This window comes from Hemitrygon akajei, chromosome 3 (assembly GCF_048418815.1).
Source record: "Hemitrygon akajei chromosome 3, sHemAka1.3, whole genome shotgun sequence".
Lineage (NCBI taxonomy): Eukaryota > Metazoa > Chordata > Chondrichthyes > Myliobatiformes > Dasyatidae > Hemitrygon > Hemitrygon akajei.
Window position 1 is genome coordinate 177,471,279 of NC_133126.1, and position 17,100 is coordinate 177,488,378.

At 44.4% G+C, this 17,100-nt stretch overlaps 1 protein-coding gene across 1 annotated transcript in view; it reads left to right on the forward strand.

Annotated features, from left to right (window-relative positions):
• LOC140725661 (uncharacterized) overlaps positions 1–17,100 on the forward strand; it is a 213,952-nt gene that overhangs the window by 127,444 nt on the left and 69,408 nt on the right. The window contains exons 26-32 of the mRNA XM_073041425.1: positions 25–193; positions 598–690; positions 2,249–2,353; positions 9,390–9,487; positions 10,642–10,792; positions 11,353–11,466; positions 12,916–13,080. Coding sequence (XP_072897526.1) covers positions 25–193; positions 598–690; positions 2,249–2,353; positions 9,390–9,487; positions 10,642–10,792; positions 11,353–11,466; positions 12,916–13,080 — 895 coding nt within the window. The remainder of the gene's footprint in view (positions 1–24; positions 194–597; positions 691–2,248; positions 2,354–9,389; positions 9,488–10,641; positions 10,793–11,352; positions 11,467–12,915; positions 13,081–17,100) is intronic.

A 17,100-nucleotide genomic window follows, 5' to 3' on the forward strand; every position in this document is an offset into this window, starting at 1 on the left:
CTTTAAAAAATCTTTTACTTGTAGATGCGATTTCCTCCACGAGGTGATGTAGGTCCTCCTGGTGTCCCTGGTGGCCCAGGTAACCCAGGACCCAAGGGATTCTCAGGACCCCCTGGGTTTGGACCTAAAGGGGAACAAGGTCCCAAAGGAGACCGTGGAGAACCTGGTATGCCGGGATCTTGTGGACCTCCAGGTTTGTATGATGGTTTGAAGTCAACGTAATTTTAAATGTTGGCATCAAGTAACAATTTTCCCACTGAATCCTAAACCACGTACTTCCCTGCAGTTTATCATTGAATGATCTGTTAGTTATGCTGAGCCAAAATGTGGAGTGCCCAAGAAGTTGAGATGAGTTGCTACTCAGACTCTGTCTGGCACTGTATTCCATGCCCAGCACTGGGGAGCTTCTTAAGGAAAGGTCAGTGAAGGTGTGGACTTGGATTTATTTAACCATGCCTTACCTCACTGGTCTCAAGATCACTGATGGGCACCTTTATTCCCCGAAGCAGCCCCATTGTAATGATATTGAGATGGATTGGACTTTACCGTCCCAGTCGTGGTACTGTTTCAATGATTTTCCACCAATCTTTCCCCCAGGGGACAAAGGAGAGAAGGGGAAATGCATGGTAGTCCCAGGACTCCCAGGGACGAGAGGCGAAAGAGGAAGAGTTGGGCAGCCAGGTGTTCCAGGTAAGGTCTGTCAGGGTGGATGAAATCTGGAATAAGCTAATGTTGCAACAATACAATTGTTGAACTCAGGCTAAATGTTCGAAAAGTAATCATGTTCTCAGCATTTTTAGATTAAAAAAGTTAATCTAACTGTTGTTCTCTCTCCCCTCCCTCACTCTCCCCCTCATCCCTCTCCCACTTCCTCTCTCCCCCTCCACCTCCTCTCCTCTCTCTCCCTCTCCTCCTCCCCATCCTTATCCCCCTTCCCCTCCCCCCCCCACTCCCCTTTGCCACTCTCACCACCCACTTTCCTCTCCTCCTCTCTTCCTTCCCCTCCCCCACTCTCCACCCCTCTTCCCTGTCACCCCTCAACCCCTCACCCCTTCTCCCTCTCCCCACTCCTACCTCCCTCAGCCCTCTCCCCCACTCCCCCTCCTCCCACTCTCACACCCCCTCTCGAGCAGTGATGATGTGATTTGGGGTTCTCACATTGCCTGATGAAGATGTGATTTGGGGTTTCCCTGTCCATTGATGATGTGCTTTGAAGTTCTCTCTGCCTGGTGATGCTGTGATGTGGTGTTTTCACTACCTGGCCGTGCTCTGTATCGGGTTATTCACTGCCTGGTGATGATGTGATTTGAGATTTTCATCCCCTGTGATGATGTGATTTGGGGTTCTCACATTGCCTGATGAAAATGTGATTTGGGATTTTCACCTCTCTGTGATGATGTGATTTGGGGTTCTCACATTGCTTGATGAAGATGTGATTTGGGGTTCTCACATTGCCTGATGAAGATGTGATTTGGGGTTCTCACATTGCCTGATGAAGATGTGATTTGGGGTTCTCACATTGCCTGATGAAGATGTGATTTGGGGTTCTCACATTGCCTGATGAAGATGTGATTTGGGGTTCTCACATTGCCTGATGAAGATGTGATTTGGGGTTCTCACATTGCCTGATGAAGATGTGATTTGGGGTTCTCACATTGCCTGATGAAGATGTGATTTGGGGTTTCCCTGTCCATTGATGATGTGCTTTGAAGTTCTCTCTGCCTGGTGATGCTGTGATGTGGTGTTTTCACTACCCGGCCGTGCTCTGTATCGGGTTATTCACTGCCTGGTGATGATGTGGTTTGGGATGTTTACTGACCAGTGATGACGTGATTTGGGATTTTCACTGCACAGTGGTGATAGAAACATAGAAAACCTACAGCACAATGCAGGCTCTTCAACCTACAATGCTGTGCTGAACTTGTACTTACTTGAGAAATTACCTAGGGTTACCCATAGCCCTCTATTTTTGTAAGCTCCATGTACCTATCCATGATGTGTATTGTGATTTCACTGTACAGGAATTGTGTCTTGGGGTTTTCATTGCCCAGTGAAGATCTAATTTGGGGATTTCTCTGCCTGGTCATAATATGGTCTGTGGTATTCACTGCCTGTTGATGCCATGTTTCGGTATTTTCACTGCCCGTTGATGCTGTCTAAACTGAAATGGCTTTTGCAGTTGCTCATTATCTAGCAACAACGAGCTTATTTTGTGCCTAACTGTAAAGGTCCAATGTGGTGCTCGCAGGTAATCCTGGACTTCAAGGCCAAGCTGGTCCACCAGGTTGTCCGGGAGACAAAGGAGCGAGAGGTCCTTCAGAGAATGGTCCACAGGGCCCTCCTGGTTGTAAAGGTACACAACTCACACTGTTTCTTGCTTCACAAAGTTTCTTGTTTTTTCTTCAACTCACCTTTGTGTGTCCCAGAGTCAGGGTATTATATTACAAGAGGTTGAAAACAAATCCATTATATGGTTTGTTAGGATTTGAGTTCTGCTATTCTGCTTCCCCTTATTGTCATCAGCTTGAGAAATTGCGGTGCTGAAAATCTGAATCTACGAGCTCTATGTTCTTTTTTTATCTTTTCTGTTGCAAGCTTCATGCAAAGGTAGAGATTGTATCTAATTTGTATGGTGGCAGTCTGCCGCATTGCTTTCTGTGGATTGTGCATTACTGTTAATTGTATTACTGGTTGTTCTGTAACAGCATCTAGTCCAGTTATAGCAGTTATCATTTGTTCTGGATCACTGCTTACCGGAGGTTACTGGTTATCTGTACCATTAGTCTCTGGTCCGTTTCAAAATGAGCTGCCATGTTTCAGATTGTCTCCCCTTTTGTCTTACCTTTTAATATTACAATTCCATTACTTAAATATATTAGAAACATCAAATCATAGAAAACCTACAGCACAATACAGGCCCTTTGGCCCACAAAGCTGTGCCAAACATGTCCTTAACTCAGAAATTAACTAGGGTTACCCATAGCCCTCTATTTTCCTGAGTTCCAAATGCCTGTCCAGGAGTCTCTTAAAAGACCCTATCATATCTGCCTCCACCACTGTCGCTGGCAGCCCATTCCACACAGTCATCACTCTCTGCGTAAAAAAATTTACCCCTGATATCTCCTCCATACCTACTTCCAAGCACCTTAAAACTGTGCCTTCGTGCTAGCCATTTCAGCCCTGGGAAAAAGCCTCTGACTATCCATATGATCAATGCCTCTCATCATCTGATATACCTCTATCAGGTCACCTCTCATCCTCCGTCGCTCCAAGAAAAAAAGGCCGAGTTCACTCAGCCTATTCTCGTAAGGCATGCTCCCCAATCCAGGCAACATCCTTGTAAATCTCCTCTGAGCCCTTTCTATGGTTTCCACATCCTTCCTGTAGTGAGGCGATCAGAACTGAGCACAGTACTCCAGGTGGGGTCTGACCAGGGTCCTATATAGCTGCAACATTACCTCTCGGCTCCCAAACTCAATCTTATGATTGATGAAGACCAGTGCACTGTATGCTTTCTGAACCACAGAGTCAACCTGCATAGCAGCTTTGAGTGTCCTATGGACTCGGACCCCAACATCCTTCTGATCCTCCACACTGCCGAGAGTCTTACCATTAATGCTATATTCTACCATCATATTTGACCTACCAAAATGAATCAGCTCACGCTTATCTGCATTGAACTCCATCTGCCACTTCTCAGCCCAGTTTTGCAATCTATCAATGTCCCGCTGTAACTTCTGACAGCCCTCCACACTATCCACAACACCTCCAACCTTTGTGTCATCAGCAAATTTACTAACCCATCCCTCCACTTCCTCATCCAGGTCATTTATAAAAATCATGAGGAGTAGGGGTCCCAGAACAGATCCCTGAGGCATACCACTGGTGACCGACCTCCATGCAGAAAATGACCCATCGACAACCACTCTTTGCCTTCAACACGTACAAACAAACTGGATGAGCTCAGCAAGTTGGGCAGCATCCGTTGAAAGGAGCAGTCAACGTTTTGGGCCGAGACCCTTCATCAGGACTGAAGAAGGAGGGGTCAGGGGCCCTATAAAGAAGGTGGGGGGAGAGGGGAAAGGTGCAGGTGAAAAACCAATCAGAGGAAAGATCAAGTGCTACACCTGTCCCTACACCGCATCTCTTACCACGATTCAGGGCCCCAAACAGTCCTTCAAGGTGAGGCAACACTTCATTTGTGAGTCTGGTGGGGTAATCTATTGCATCCGGTGCTCCCGGTGCACCTTCCTCTATATCGGCGAGACCCGATGCAGATTGGGGGACTGCTTCATCGAACACCTCCACTCTGTCCGTCACAACAGACAGGATCTCCCAGTTGCCACCCACTTCAACTCTCCTTCACATTCCCATTCAGATATGTCCATACATGGCCTCCTCTACTGCCATGATGAGGCCAAGCACATCATGAGGAGCAACACCTCATATACTGTCTGGGTAGTCTTCAGCCCCTTGGTATGAACATCGAATTCTCCAACTTCTGGTAATTCCCTCCCTCTCCCTTCCCCTATCACACTTTCACTCTGCTTCCTCTTCTAGCTGCCTATCACCTCTCTCATGATTCTGCCTTCTTCTACTACCCATAGTGCTTTCCTCTTACATTCCTTCTTCACCTCTCCTGCCTATCCCCTCCCCTACCCCTTGATCTTTCCTCTGATTGGTTTTTCACCTGCACTTTCCCCCTCCCCCCACCTTCTTTATAGGGCCCCTGCCCCCTCCTTCTTCAGTCCTGACAAAGGGTCTCGGCCCGAAACGTTGACTGCTGGTTTCAATGGATGCTGTCCGACCTGCTAAGTTCATCCAGTTTGTTTGTACATGTTGATTTGACCATAGCATCTGCAGTGTACTTTGTGTTTACTCTTTGCCTTCTGTGGGCAAGCCAGTTCTGGATCCACAAAGCAATGTCTCCTTGGATCCCATGCCTCCTTACTTTCTCAATAAGGCTTACATGGGGTACCTTGTCAAATGACTTGCTGAAATCCATATACACTACATCTACTGCTCTACCTTCATCAATGTGTTTATTCACGTTCTCAAAAAATTCAAACAGGCTCGTAAGGCACAACCTACCTTTGACAAAGCCATGCTGCCTATTCCTAATCATATTATGTCTCTCCAAATGTTCATAAATCCTACCTCTCAGGATCTTCTCCATCAACTTACCAACCACTGAAGTAATACTCACTGGTCTATAATTTCCTGGGCTATGTCTAATCCCTTTCTTGAACACTGGAACAACATCCGCAACCCTCCAATCCTCCAGAACCTGTCCCGTCCCCATTGATGTAAAGATCATCACCAGAGGTTCATAAATCTCCTTCCTCACCTCCCACAGTAGCCTGGATTGCATCTTGTCCGGTCCCGGTGACTTATCCAACTTGTGCTTTCCAAAAGCTCCAGCACATCCTCTTTCTTAAAATCTACATGCTCAAGCTTTTCAATCCACTGTAAGTCATCCCTACAATCGCCAAGATCCTTTTCTGTAGTGAATACTGAAGCAAAGTACTTTTTAAGTACCTCTGCTATCTCCTCCAGTTCCATACACACTTTCCACTGTCACACTTGATTGCTCCTATTCTCTCACATCTTATCCTCTTGCTCTTCACGTACTTGTAGAATGACTTGGGGTTTTCCTTAATCCTGTCCGCCAAGGCCTTCTCATGTCCCCTTCTGGCTCTCCTAGTTTCTTTCTTAAGCTCCTTCCTGCTACCCTTATAATCTTCTAGATCTCTATCATTACCTAGTTTTTTGAACCTTTCGTAAGCTCTTCTTCTTGACTAGATTTACAACAGCTTTTCTACATCACAGTTCCTGTACTCTACCATCCTTTCCTTGTCTCATTGAAACATACCTATGCAGAACTCCACGCAAATATCCCCTGAACATTTTCTGCTATACATTTCCCTGCAAACCAATTTATGCTTCTAAGTTCCTTCCTGATAGATCACCATCTCCAAAATGCTCTCCCACTAAGAGATCTGACACCTGACCAGTTTTATTTCCCAAAACCAGATCAAGTACAGCCTCTCCTCTTGTAGGCTTATCTACATATTGTGTCAAGAAACCTCCTTGAACACACCAAACAAACTCCACCCCATTTAAACCCCTCGCTCTAGGGACATGCCAATTGATATTTGGGAAATTAAAATCTCCCACCACGACAACAATGTTATTATTACAGCTTTCCAGAATCTGTCTCCTTATCTGCCCCCCAATGTCCCTGTTACTATTGGGTGATCTATAGAAATCACACAGTAGAGTTATTGACCCCTTCCTGTTCCTAACTTCCACCCACAGAGACTCTATAGACAATCCCTGCATGTCTTCCTCCTTTTCTGCAGCCATGACACTACCCCTGATCAACAGTGCCACGCCCCCACCTCTTTTGTGTTTCTCCCTGTCCTTTCTGAAACATCTAAAGCCTGGCACTCTAAGTAACCATTCCTGCCCTTGAGCCATTCAAGTCTCTGTAATGGCCACAACATCATAGCTCCAAGTACTGATCCACACTCTAAGCTCATCCGCTTTGTTCATAATACTCCCTGCATTAAAATAGACACATCTCAAACCATCGGTCTGAGCGCATCCCTTCGCTATCACCTGCCTATTCTCCCTCTTGCACTGTCTTCAAACTTTCTCTGTTTGTGAGCCAAACCGCCTCTTCCTCCATCTCTTCGGTTTGGTTCCCAACCTCCAGCGAACCTAGTTTAAACTCTCCCGAATAGCCATAACAAACCTCCCTGCCAGGATATTGGTCCACCTGGGATTCAAGTGCAACCCGTCCTTTTTGTACAGGTCATTCCTGCCCCAAAAGATGTCCCAATGATCCAGAAATCTGAATCCCTGCCCCAATCCCTCAGCCATGCATTTATCCTCCACCTCATTCTATTCCTATTCTCACTGTCACATGGCACAGGCAGTAATCCCGAGATTACTACCTTTGAGGTCCTGCTTCTCAAATTCCTTCCTATCTCCCTGTAGTCTGTTTTCAGGACCTCCTCCCTTTTCCTGCCTATGTCATTGGTACCAATATGTACCACAACCTCTGGCTGTTCTCCTTCCCACTTCAGGATATCGTGGACGTGATCAGAAACATCCCGGACCCTGGCACCTGGGAGGCAAACTACCATCAGTGCTTCTTTCCTGCATCCACAGAATCACCTGTCTGACCCCCTAACTATAAAGTCCCCTATCACTGCTGCCATCCTCTTCCTTTCCCTATCCTTTTGAGCCACAGGGCCAGACTCTGTGCCAGAGGTGCGGCTACTGTTGCTTCCCCCAGGTAGGCCATTCCCCCCAACAGTACTCAAGCAGGAGTACTTATTGTCAAGGGGTACAGCCCATGGATGCTCTCTAGCCTCTGACTCCTGCCCTTCCCTCTCCTGACTGTTACCCACTAATCTGTCTCCCCAGGCTCCGGTGTGACTACCTGCCTATAGCTCCTATTTATCACCTCCTCACTTTCCCCGACCAGACAAAGGTCATCAAGCTGCATCTCCAGTTCTCTAACACCATTCCCTAACATACTGTCTGGGTAGTCTCCAGCCCCTTGGCATGAACATCAAATTCTCCAGCTTCCGGTAATTCCCTCCCTCTCCCTTCCCTCTTCCCAGTTTCATTCTGCCTCCTCTTCCAGCTGCCTATCACCTGTCTTATGATTCTGCCTTCTTCTACTACACAGTGCTTTCCCCTTACTTTCCTTCTTCACCTTTCCTGCATCCTGCCATTGTATGAAGCTGCATGGACAATGAAAAGTATGAAGTCACCCACTGCTATCAAGTTGTAAGTTTGCAACCATAATTCCACACATTGGCACTATTGAATATGCAACATGGAAAAATACAAAAATATCTTTGCACTTCCCTCTGCTTTGAAGATCTGTGGTAATCTACATGAACAACTCTGTGGTTGTGGGTGTTAAAACTAAACGAATTTGGTTAAATTACTTCGTTGTTGTCACATACTGAAATACGGTGAGAAACCCTGTTTTACAAGCCACCCATCCAGATCTTTGTAGCACATCGTGCATTGAGGTAGTACAAGGGAAACAGATGGCACAGAATAAAGTGTTACAGTTGTAGAGAAAGTGCAATGTAAGTACACCATATAGTGCCAGTCTATAACAAGGTGGAATGTGAGGTCAGAAGTGCTTGGGGGTCAATCAGTCGTGGGATAGAAGCAGTCCCTGAGCCTGGTTTAGCCAATGGAGGGGAGATTGGTTTCTATGATGTGCTGAGCTGTGTGGTCTCTTGTGGTCACGAGCAGAGCAGTTGCCATACCAAGTGGTAGGATGCATTCTGTCGTACATCTATAAAACTTGTTGAGGGTCAAAGGGGCCATGCTTGAGGAAATGGAGCTGCTGCTGTGCTTTCTTGGCCATGGGATCTCCGTAGTTGGATCGGGACAGGCAATTGATGATGTTCACTCCTTGGAACTTGAAGCGCTCAACACTCTCAACCGCAACGGTGTTGTTACAAGCAGGGGGTTGCGCACTGCCCCGCCTTCCTGCAGTCCGTTTATAGTGAGGTGTAGAACTCATCTTCCAACCTGTTCCATGCAAATTCAAAGTGAGTAAGCAGAGCCCACTCTTTGCATAGCTGTCACGTATCAATACTTAAGTATCGCGGTCCTGTTCGGTTAAGTAGTGTGATTTATTTGGCACGTCCCCATTGACTCTCACCAATTCTTATCAATGCATTCTATCTGGAACAATGCATTCTGTCATGCAACTGCTGTACATGTGACCATAGACGGAGTTGTGGACAGAGCTTGGCACATCACAGGAACTAGTCTCCCCTCTATAGACTCTCACTGCACTTCTCACCACTTCAGTAAAGCAGCCAGCATAATCAAAGTCCCAGCCCACCCTGGGTATTCTCTCTACTCCCTTCTTCCATTGATTAGAAGATATAAAAGCCAGAAAGCACATACGTACTCCACTGGCCAAAAATGGCATCAGTCCCACTGTTGCCGGACTCCTAAATGTAACCTCTTATACAATAAGATGGGCTTTTGACTGCACAGTTCACTTGCACTGTATCATTCACCTACACTGCATGCTCTTTGTGGCTTTTACACTTCATTCTGCATTGTTACTGCTTTACCTTGTTCTACCACAGGGCACCGGTGCATAATGATTTGATCTGTCTGAACAGTATGCGAGACAAGCCTTCTCACTGTCTCTTGGTACATGATAAACCAATAAATTAACAAACAGTGTGAAACACAGTAATCTTTATTGTGGATTGACATGCCAGGATGTAACACCTAACCAAATGTTTACATCAGTCTGAGCAAATATGAGCAGTTTCACTTCTCTTGTGCAAACTAGCTTTCAAATCACTTCTGATATCCTTGCCCTTTTGTAGGTGACCCAGGACTTCCAGGAATAGTAGGTCCTCCAGGAGTTGCAGGTAAACCGGGAGCACCTGGAAAGCCAGGAATATCAGGAGCGACAGGTCCTAAGGTTGGTGGACCAGTAGGAATTTCTCATTCTCACTCACGGCCATATTGGTCGCAGGCATTGTTTCTATAAGTCTTTGGTAACTTTGAGCAAGTCTATAATAGACAGAGCATACAAAATGTGTTTGTAAAGACTTTCATATGCATAAGTGTAGGAAGTCAAACAGTTGGTAATGGTTAGAATGTAATGGTAAAGTTTTCTGAGTTAAGGAACCGACATAGTTATGTTAACTGGAGGATAACAAGTCTGACATAACATAACACTGGAATAGGATTCTTTAGTACCTACGGAGAAATTTCATTTGTAGTGCTATGTTATCTCTGTATATTTGCACAGACTATAATTATATAGATATTTGGAGGTGTTTACACCAACTAAAAGATAAATTATAAAAAGATTAGCCTTATTTGTTAAATGCACATCAAAACATACAGTGAAGTGTGGCATTTGCATCAATCTGAATCAGTGAAGATCGTGCTAGGCAGCCTGCAAATGTTGCCACACTTCCAGCGCCAACATCGTATGCCCGCAACTCACTAACCCAAACCGTACATCTTCAGCATGTGAGAGGAAACTGGAACACCTTGAGGAAACCTTTTGTGTATTTAATATTTCAGTAATATTTAAGCAGTATTGCAAATATGTTGTTTGATTAAGCATCCTTTGTTGCTTGCATAGTTCATTATGGGTTATATGTACAAAGTACATGAATGATAGAGGTCATCACCCCACCGGGTCATACGTGCGCACCTCACTGAAAGTAAAACAAAACAAGACAGTCGTCTCCCAGCTCTGTGTTTTTTTTGTTCAAATAGTTTCCTGTTTTGGAATTACAAAAACTTGCAGCGTTATAAATGAAAGAGAAAGGCACGTAAAGGAAGAAATTTACAGCCTTATAATGCTTAGAATATTTTTTATGAATAAGCGTTATCACAGTTCGGATGAGGGGAGAGGGAAATGGGAATGTTGGTCCCACAGCTGTAGATGAAGATTGGAAGCTGAGCTTGTCAGATGTTCTGAAGGAGGTCATTTGGAAGCGCATGGGCAGAATTTTATCATGTGAAGAGATCAAAGGAAAACTCCATCATTATTTAACACTCCTTTCACATGATGTATTGTATTTGAATACATTAGCAAATCCAATGTTTTACTTTCAGGGTGACAATGCTTGTGGGCCTCCAGGCAACATTGGCCCACCAGGTCCTCCAGGAAACACGGGACTGCCAGGGGAGAAGGGTGATTCTGGTCCCTGTGGACCCCCTGGAGATAATGGGGATGCTGGTCGTAGAGGGTGTCAGGGTCCTAAAGGTACTGAATTCTGCTTTGAAATCACAATTCAAAAATACGGTATTTGTATAGTTAAATGATCCAGGCAACATCCTTGGTTAAAGTTCAGATTGGGAAGGGGGAAACGTACTTGCAAATAACGAGTGGCTGAAATGTAAACGAATGGTAAAATTTCCTCCCTGGTAGTTAATATAAACAAAGCATAGATAATATCTTCTGCGTTGTATTGGAAGAAATAATTGTCCTCATGTTTGCATTATTTATGTTGAGCATTAAGGCTTAATCATTATTTTATGGTTCCCTGGAAATATCTGGTAAATAATTCTCTATCTCTTATGGACACAATTATTGCAGAAGGGATGGGTGTGGAGATTTCTAATTCTTCTTCAGATAATACAATACAGTATATTGTAATCAGATAGAAGGAAAGGCTGGGAAAGAAGGGCATTTCCACAAAGATTAAACATTATTAATCGTGAATCTTCTAAAACATGAGGGTTTTATGCTTGGTAAAGTGCTACAAAGCAAAAATGGAATGTGCAGATGCTGGAACTCAAATAAGAACAGAAAATTCTTTGCAGGTGATCTAGGAAACCCAGGATGCCAGGGGCCGAAAGGTTCACGTGGACCGCCAGGACAAAGGATACCTGGACCTGCAGGTGCTGAGGGCCCACCTGGGCCAACTGGTTCTCCAGGTATTAACCTTACTCACCACCATCCATTCTTTGAGAGAGAAAATAATAACTTTGGTGCTTGTATGGCACAAATTAAAATAATATCAATACTGAGCGATGGAACAAAAAGAAACTGCAGATGTTGTCATTCTGAAACAGACAGAAATACTGGGACTGTCAGGAGGTCGAGCAGCATCGGAGGGAAGAGAAACGTTGTCAACACTTCCTATGCAGCTGATCTGTGGAAGAGACCTTGACCAGAGATAGAAACTTTATTTCTATCCCCACAAAATACTGCTGGATTTCTTAAACGTTCCACAATTATCTGTTTAGTTATATGCAATGAACTCTATGCTATATTTTTAGACTGTCTGAAGATACAGATTTGGTTTTGTTGCATAAAATGACTATGTTATTGTACCATGGTGATGTCCTTTTCTCCTTACATTATCCACATTAAATTTGTTTGGATCACCCCTCTCAGTTTATTTAAATACTATTAGATTTATTCAATCTCGTGCACCATCACTGATCAATAGCTGTGAATATCATCAATACGTTATATGACTTTTTCATCAGGTTAATTAACGTAAGACAAAGCTGTTCAAGCCTATATTTGTTCTAAACCCTCCAATAGCTCGGCCTATGAGTAATGTTCTGATTCAACTTCTCTGGCCCAGAGGTCAACAGTCAAAAGTGTGGGCAATTGATTGCATTAGCTGAAAAATCATTACCACTTCCTGCTTTTTTAAAAAAATGTACAGGTTAATTCACTATTAATTATATTTCATATGGATTATACATTAAGAGCCATTATGGAAAAAGTGTAATCGATGTTTTGGGCTGAGACCCTTTGGCAGGACTCCTGTTTGTCTTTCCACAAATGCTGTCACGCTGCCGAGTTTTTCCAGCATTTTCTGTTCTATTCTAATTTATTTTTTCTTTTAAACCAAGCTTGGTATACAAGTTAAAATGTTACCAGGCTTTTTGTCCAACTAAAAACATGCTTGTTTTATAGCGCCCAGCATGGTAGCATAGTGGTTAACACAACACTTTACAGTACAGGCGACCAGGGTTCAATTCTGACCGCTGCCTGTAAAGTACGTACATTCTCCCCGTTTCTGCCCAGGTTTCCTCTGGGTGCTCCGGTTTTCTCCTACAGTCCAAGATGTACCAGTTGCTAGGTTAATTGGTTGTTGTAAATTGTCCCGTGATTGAGCTAGCATTAAATTGGGGGATTGCTGGGCGGCACCGCTCGAAGTGCCAGAGGGCCTGTTTCATGTAGTATGTCAATAACCAAATAAGTGCATAAATAATACTTGATAATTGTGTAAAACCTAGGATATGTAAAGGTATGGGGAGCGAGCGGGAGAATGAAGTCAGATTAAATGACTCCTGAGAAGTGTAATACACGGCAGTTTGAATTGTCTGTTTCTACTTTGAGTTTATGTAGGAAATTTGCTTTTACAGGATCGCCAAGTAGAGGACCAATGGGTGATCCAGGTATACCAGGAAAGGGCATTCCAGGAGTTCCTGGAAGTTGCGGGCCCAATGGAATTCAAGGCTCTGCGGGCTGCCCTGGACCAAGAGGCCCACCTGGACGACCAGGAAGGCCAGGAGCACCAGGAATATTAGGTAAATCATCCTATCCTGTGAGCGGTGAAAAAAGACACAGAAATGTATAAAGATTCTCAACATTCATCACGGAGTCTGACAGCAACTTCAGGACGATACAAATGTGCAGAGGTTTGGAAGTTTACAATGAGAGTGATTGGCAAAAGAAACTATTTAGCTGAGGTCTAGAAACCGCTCGATTACAACAAGGCTCAATCAGAACATTTAGAAAGAAAGCTAAATAAATACTTGAAAGGAAAAATATCTGCATGTCTCTGGGAGGGGGAAGCAGAGGGGCTGAGCTGAGTGGGTTACTCTCGAATGGAGCCAGCCTGGTCTCAATCATGTGATTGACTGCCTTCCACTCTGTACAAGACAACATATTTCACAACTCATCTCAGTGTCAATGAATCTGATTCTCTTGTTGGACATGATTCCCTTCTCCCGCAGTGGCTTTTTATTGCAGCCCTCTACAATATATATAGGTGCGGGAATGCAAGAGGCTTATAGACGGTGGACGTGAGGGGTGTGGACTCAGCCAGTCTCCATCGCAGACACAATCCTCTCGACCGTCGTGGACATCTTCGAAAAGCAGCACCTCACGAAGGCTGCTCACCATCCAAGGCATGCCCTCTTCTCATTGCTATCAATCAGGGAGGAGGTACAGGCGCCTAAAGACGCAGACTCAACATCTCGTAAACCGTTTCTGCCCCTTTGCCATCAGATTTCTGACCGCTAATCATCCTTTGCACTCGCTTATTTATTTTATTGTAATTCAGAGTGATTTGTTCTGCCTGCACAACACTGCTGCTACAAAACAACAAATTTCACAACTTACGTCAGTGACATAAGTCTTGTAGTTCTGTAGTCTTCTGCGGCCAATGAACTAATACAAACCTCACTCCCTGTGAGAGTATTGGAAGTTCGCTGCACAAGATGCCAGGACATATCATCTGGTAACATCAAGTGCTACTTCTCTGCCCTACAAAAATCTATTAAGTGTAGATTGTCATTCCCGCAAATATGTATCTCAATCAAATTACCTTTAAATGTATTTCACTTGTAATCTTGTACACTCTATAAAGCGGCTCAGAAATGGTCCTCTTTTACGCCCTGGTCTGCTGTCTGTGAGGATTCTTCAATATGTTACAGCCTGCCTAATGACACAGCTGCTGAACACCAAACCTCACTCCCACCCCCCTTCCCGACCAAAAACTGGTGCATGGCGTCAACCAACCAAGAACTGTGACAACAGCTGAGAGGATCATAGGAGTCAATCTATCAGGGACATTTATCAGGAGTGCTGCATATGCAGGGCCCTTAGTATTAACAAAGATCCCACCTGTCCATCCAGCATCCTCTTTGCCTTTCTACCGTCAGGCAGGAGACTCTGATGCATAAAGACAGTATGGGAAACAGCTTCCTCCCTCAGGCCATTAGGCTCCTGAACTCCCTTCCGTATCACATTAGAAGTATCACTAGATAATTTGTACAGTACCCCACAATAGTTCATTTACGCACTTTATTGATGTGTAATTCATTTGCAGGTTTAATTCTTTCCTGAGTTATTCTGTGTTAGATGTAATACTGAGCTTCACACCCTTGCCCAGAGAAATGTTTCGTTTGACGGTATACATGTATAAAGTTAAATGACCATAAACTCGACTTGACCTGACCTGAAATGGAATCCGCGCCACACAGTCTGCAAATCTTCCTGAGCAACTGCCTTTAATTCAACAGCAAACACTATTGCTTCAGCCCTAACCACAGACGTCTTGTTAGTGTGAGGATCAAACTCATTACAAAAGGCTTGTTGAACTGGATGATACTGAAGTGCAGAAGGGAGATTTACTGTGTTTACTGTATTATTTTCAAATATGTGCAACAAAAATCAGAATTACATTTAATATCACCAACATATGTTGTGAAATTTGTTAACTTAGCGGTAGCAGTACAATGAAATACTGGATAATAGAGAGAAAAAATGAATTACTGTAAGTATATTAGTTAAATTAAACATAGTGCAAAAACAGAAATAATAAAAAAGTGAGGTAGTGTTCATGGGATCAATGTCCATTTAGAAATCAGATGACAGAGAGGAAGACGCTGTTTCTGAACCACTGAGTGTGTGTCTTCAGGCTTCTGTACCTCTTTCCTGAGGGTAACAATGAGAACAGGGCATGTCCCAGGTGATGGGGATCCTTAGTGAAGGATGCTGTTTTCCTGAGGCACTGCTCCTTGAAGGTATCTTGGAAACTATGGAGGCTACTAACCATGATGAAGCTGACTAATTTTGCAAATTTCTGTAGCTTCTTTCGATCCTGTTCAGTAGCTTCCCCCACCCCCATACCAGACAGTGATTCAGAGACTCTTGTTGCACTCTGCTGGTTCTTCCCTCCACCTGGCCCTAACCCACATGGACAAAAAAGACACATACTGTTCATAGACTTCAGTTCAGCATTCAACACAATCATCCCTCAGAAACTGATTGGAAAGCCGAGCCTACTGGGCCTGAACACCTCCCTTTGCAACTGGATCCTAGACTTCCTGACTGGGAGACCTCAGTCAGTCCGGATCAGGAGCAGCGTCTCCAACACCATCACACGAGCCCGGGGGGCCCCCAGGGTTGCGTGCTCTGTCCACTGCTGTTCACTCTGCTGACCCATGACTGTGCTGCAACACACAGCTTGAACCACATCATCAAGTTCGCCAATGACACGACCGTGGTGGGCCTCATCAGCAAGAACGACGAGTCAGCTTACAGAGAGGAGGTGCAGCGGCTAACGGACTGGTGCAGAGCCAACAACCTGTCTTTTAATGTGAACAAAACAAAAGAGATGGTTGTTGACTTCAGGAGGGCACGGAGCAACCACTCCCCACTGAACATTGACGGCTCCTCAGTAGAGATCATAAAAAGCACCAAATTTCTTGATGTTCACCTGATGGAGAATCTCACCTGGTCCCTCAACACCAGTTCCATAGCAAAGAAAGCCCAGCAGCGCCTCTACTTTGTGCAAAGGCTGAGGAAAGTCCATCTCCCACCCCCATCCTCATCACATTCTGCAGGGGTTGTATTGAGAGCATCCTGAGCAGCTGCATCACTGCCTGGTTCGGAAATTGCACCATCTCGGATCGCAAGACCCTGCAGCGGATAGTGAGGTCAGCTGAGAAGATCATCGGGGTCTCTCTTCCCGCCATCACTGACATTTACACTACACGCTGCATCCACAAAGGAAACAGCATTATGAAGGACCCCACACACCCCTCACACAATCTCTTCTCCCTCCTGCCGTCTGGGAAAAGGCTCCGAAGCATTCGGGCTCTCACGACCAGACTATGTAACAGTTTCTTCCCCCAAGCTATCAGACTCCTCAATACCCAGAGCCTGGACTGACACCTTGCCCTATTGTCCTGTTTATTATTTATTGTAATGCCTGCACTGTTTTTGTGCACTTTATGCAGTCCTGGGTAGGTCTGTAGTCTAGTGTAGCTTTCTCTGTGTTGTTTTTTTTTTACGTATTTCAGTCTAGTTTTTGTATTGTGTCATGTAATACCATGGTCCTGAAAAATATTGTCTCATTTTTACTATGTACTGTACCAGCAGTTATGGTCGAAATGACAATAAAAGTGACTTGACTTGACTTGGTTGAATCATTTCTTTGTCCAGGCATGTAAAGCTTAGCCATTATTCTATCCCTTTGTGGCTTCCCACCCAAATTCTAAGCATACCTGAGTCTCCTTGGCTTGGTATCTACAGAGGTTAAAAACAACATTGCCCATGGTGCCCCACTTACTGTACTGATTTGAATGGAATGGAATAAGTAACAGACCAGGTCATGGTCGAAAGGACACAGCATTTGCACCAATATCAAATTTGTTATTCTGTCTAATGGCAAATTTTTGTTCTCTAAAAAAAAATCTCTTATCACTGAACCATTAGTGAAGTTTAATTGAAGCTTTCAGGACCTTCCAGGTATTAACTATTTTTACACTCTCATTTATTCTTTGCCAGAAATATCTTTTCAGGCTTTTTAATAATTT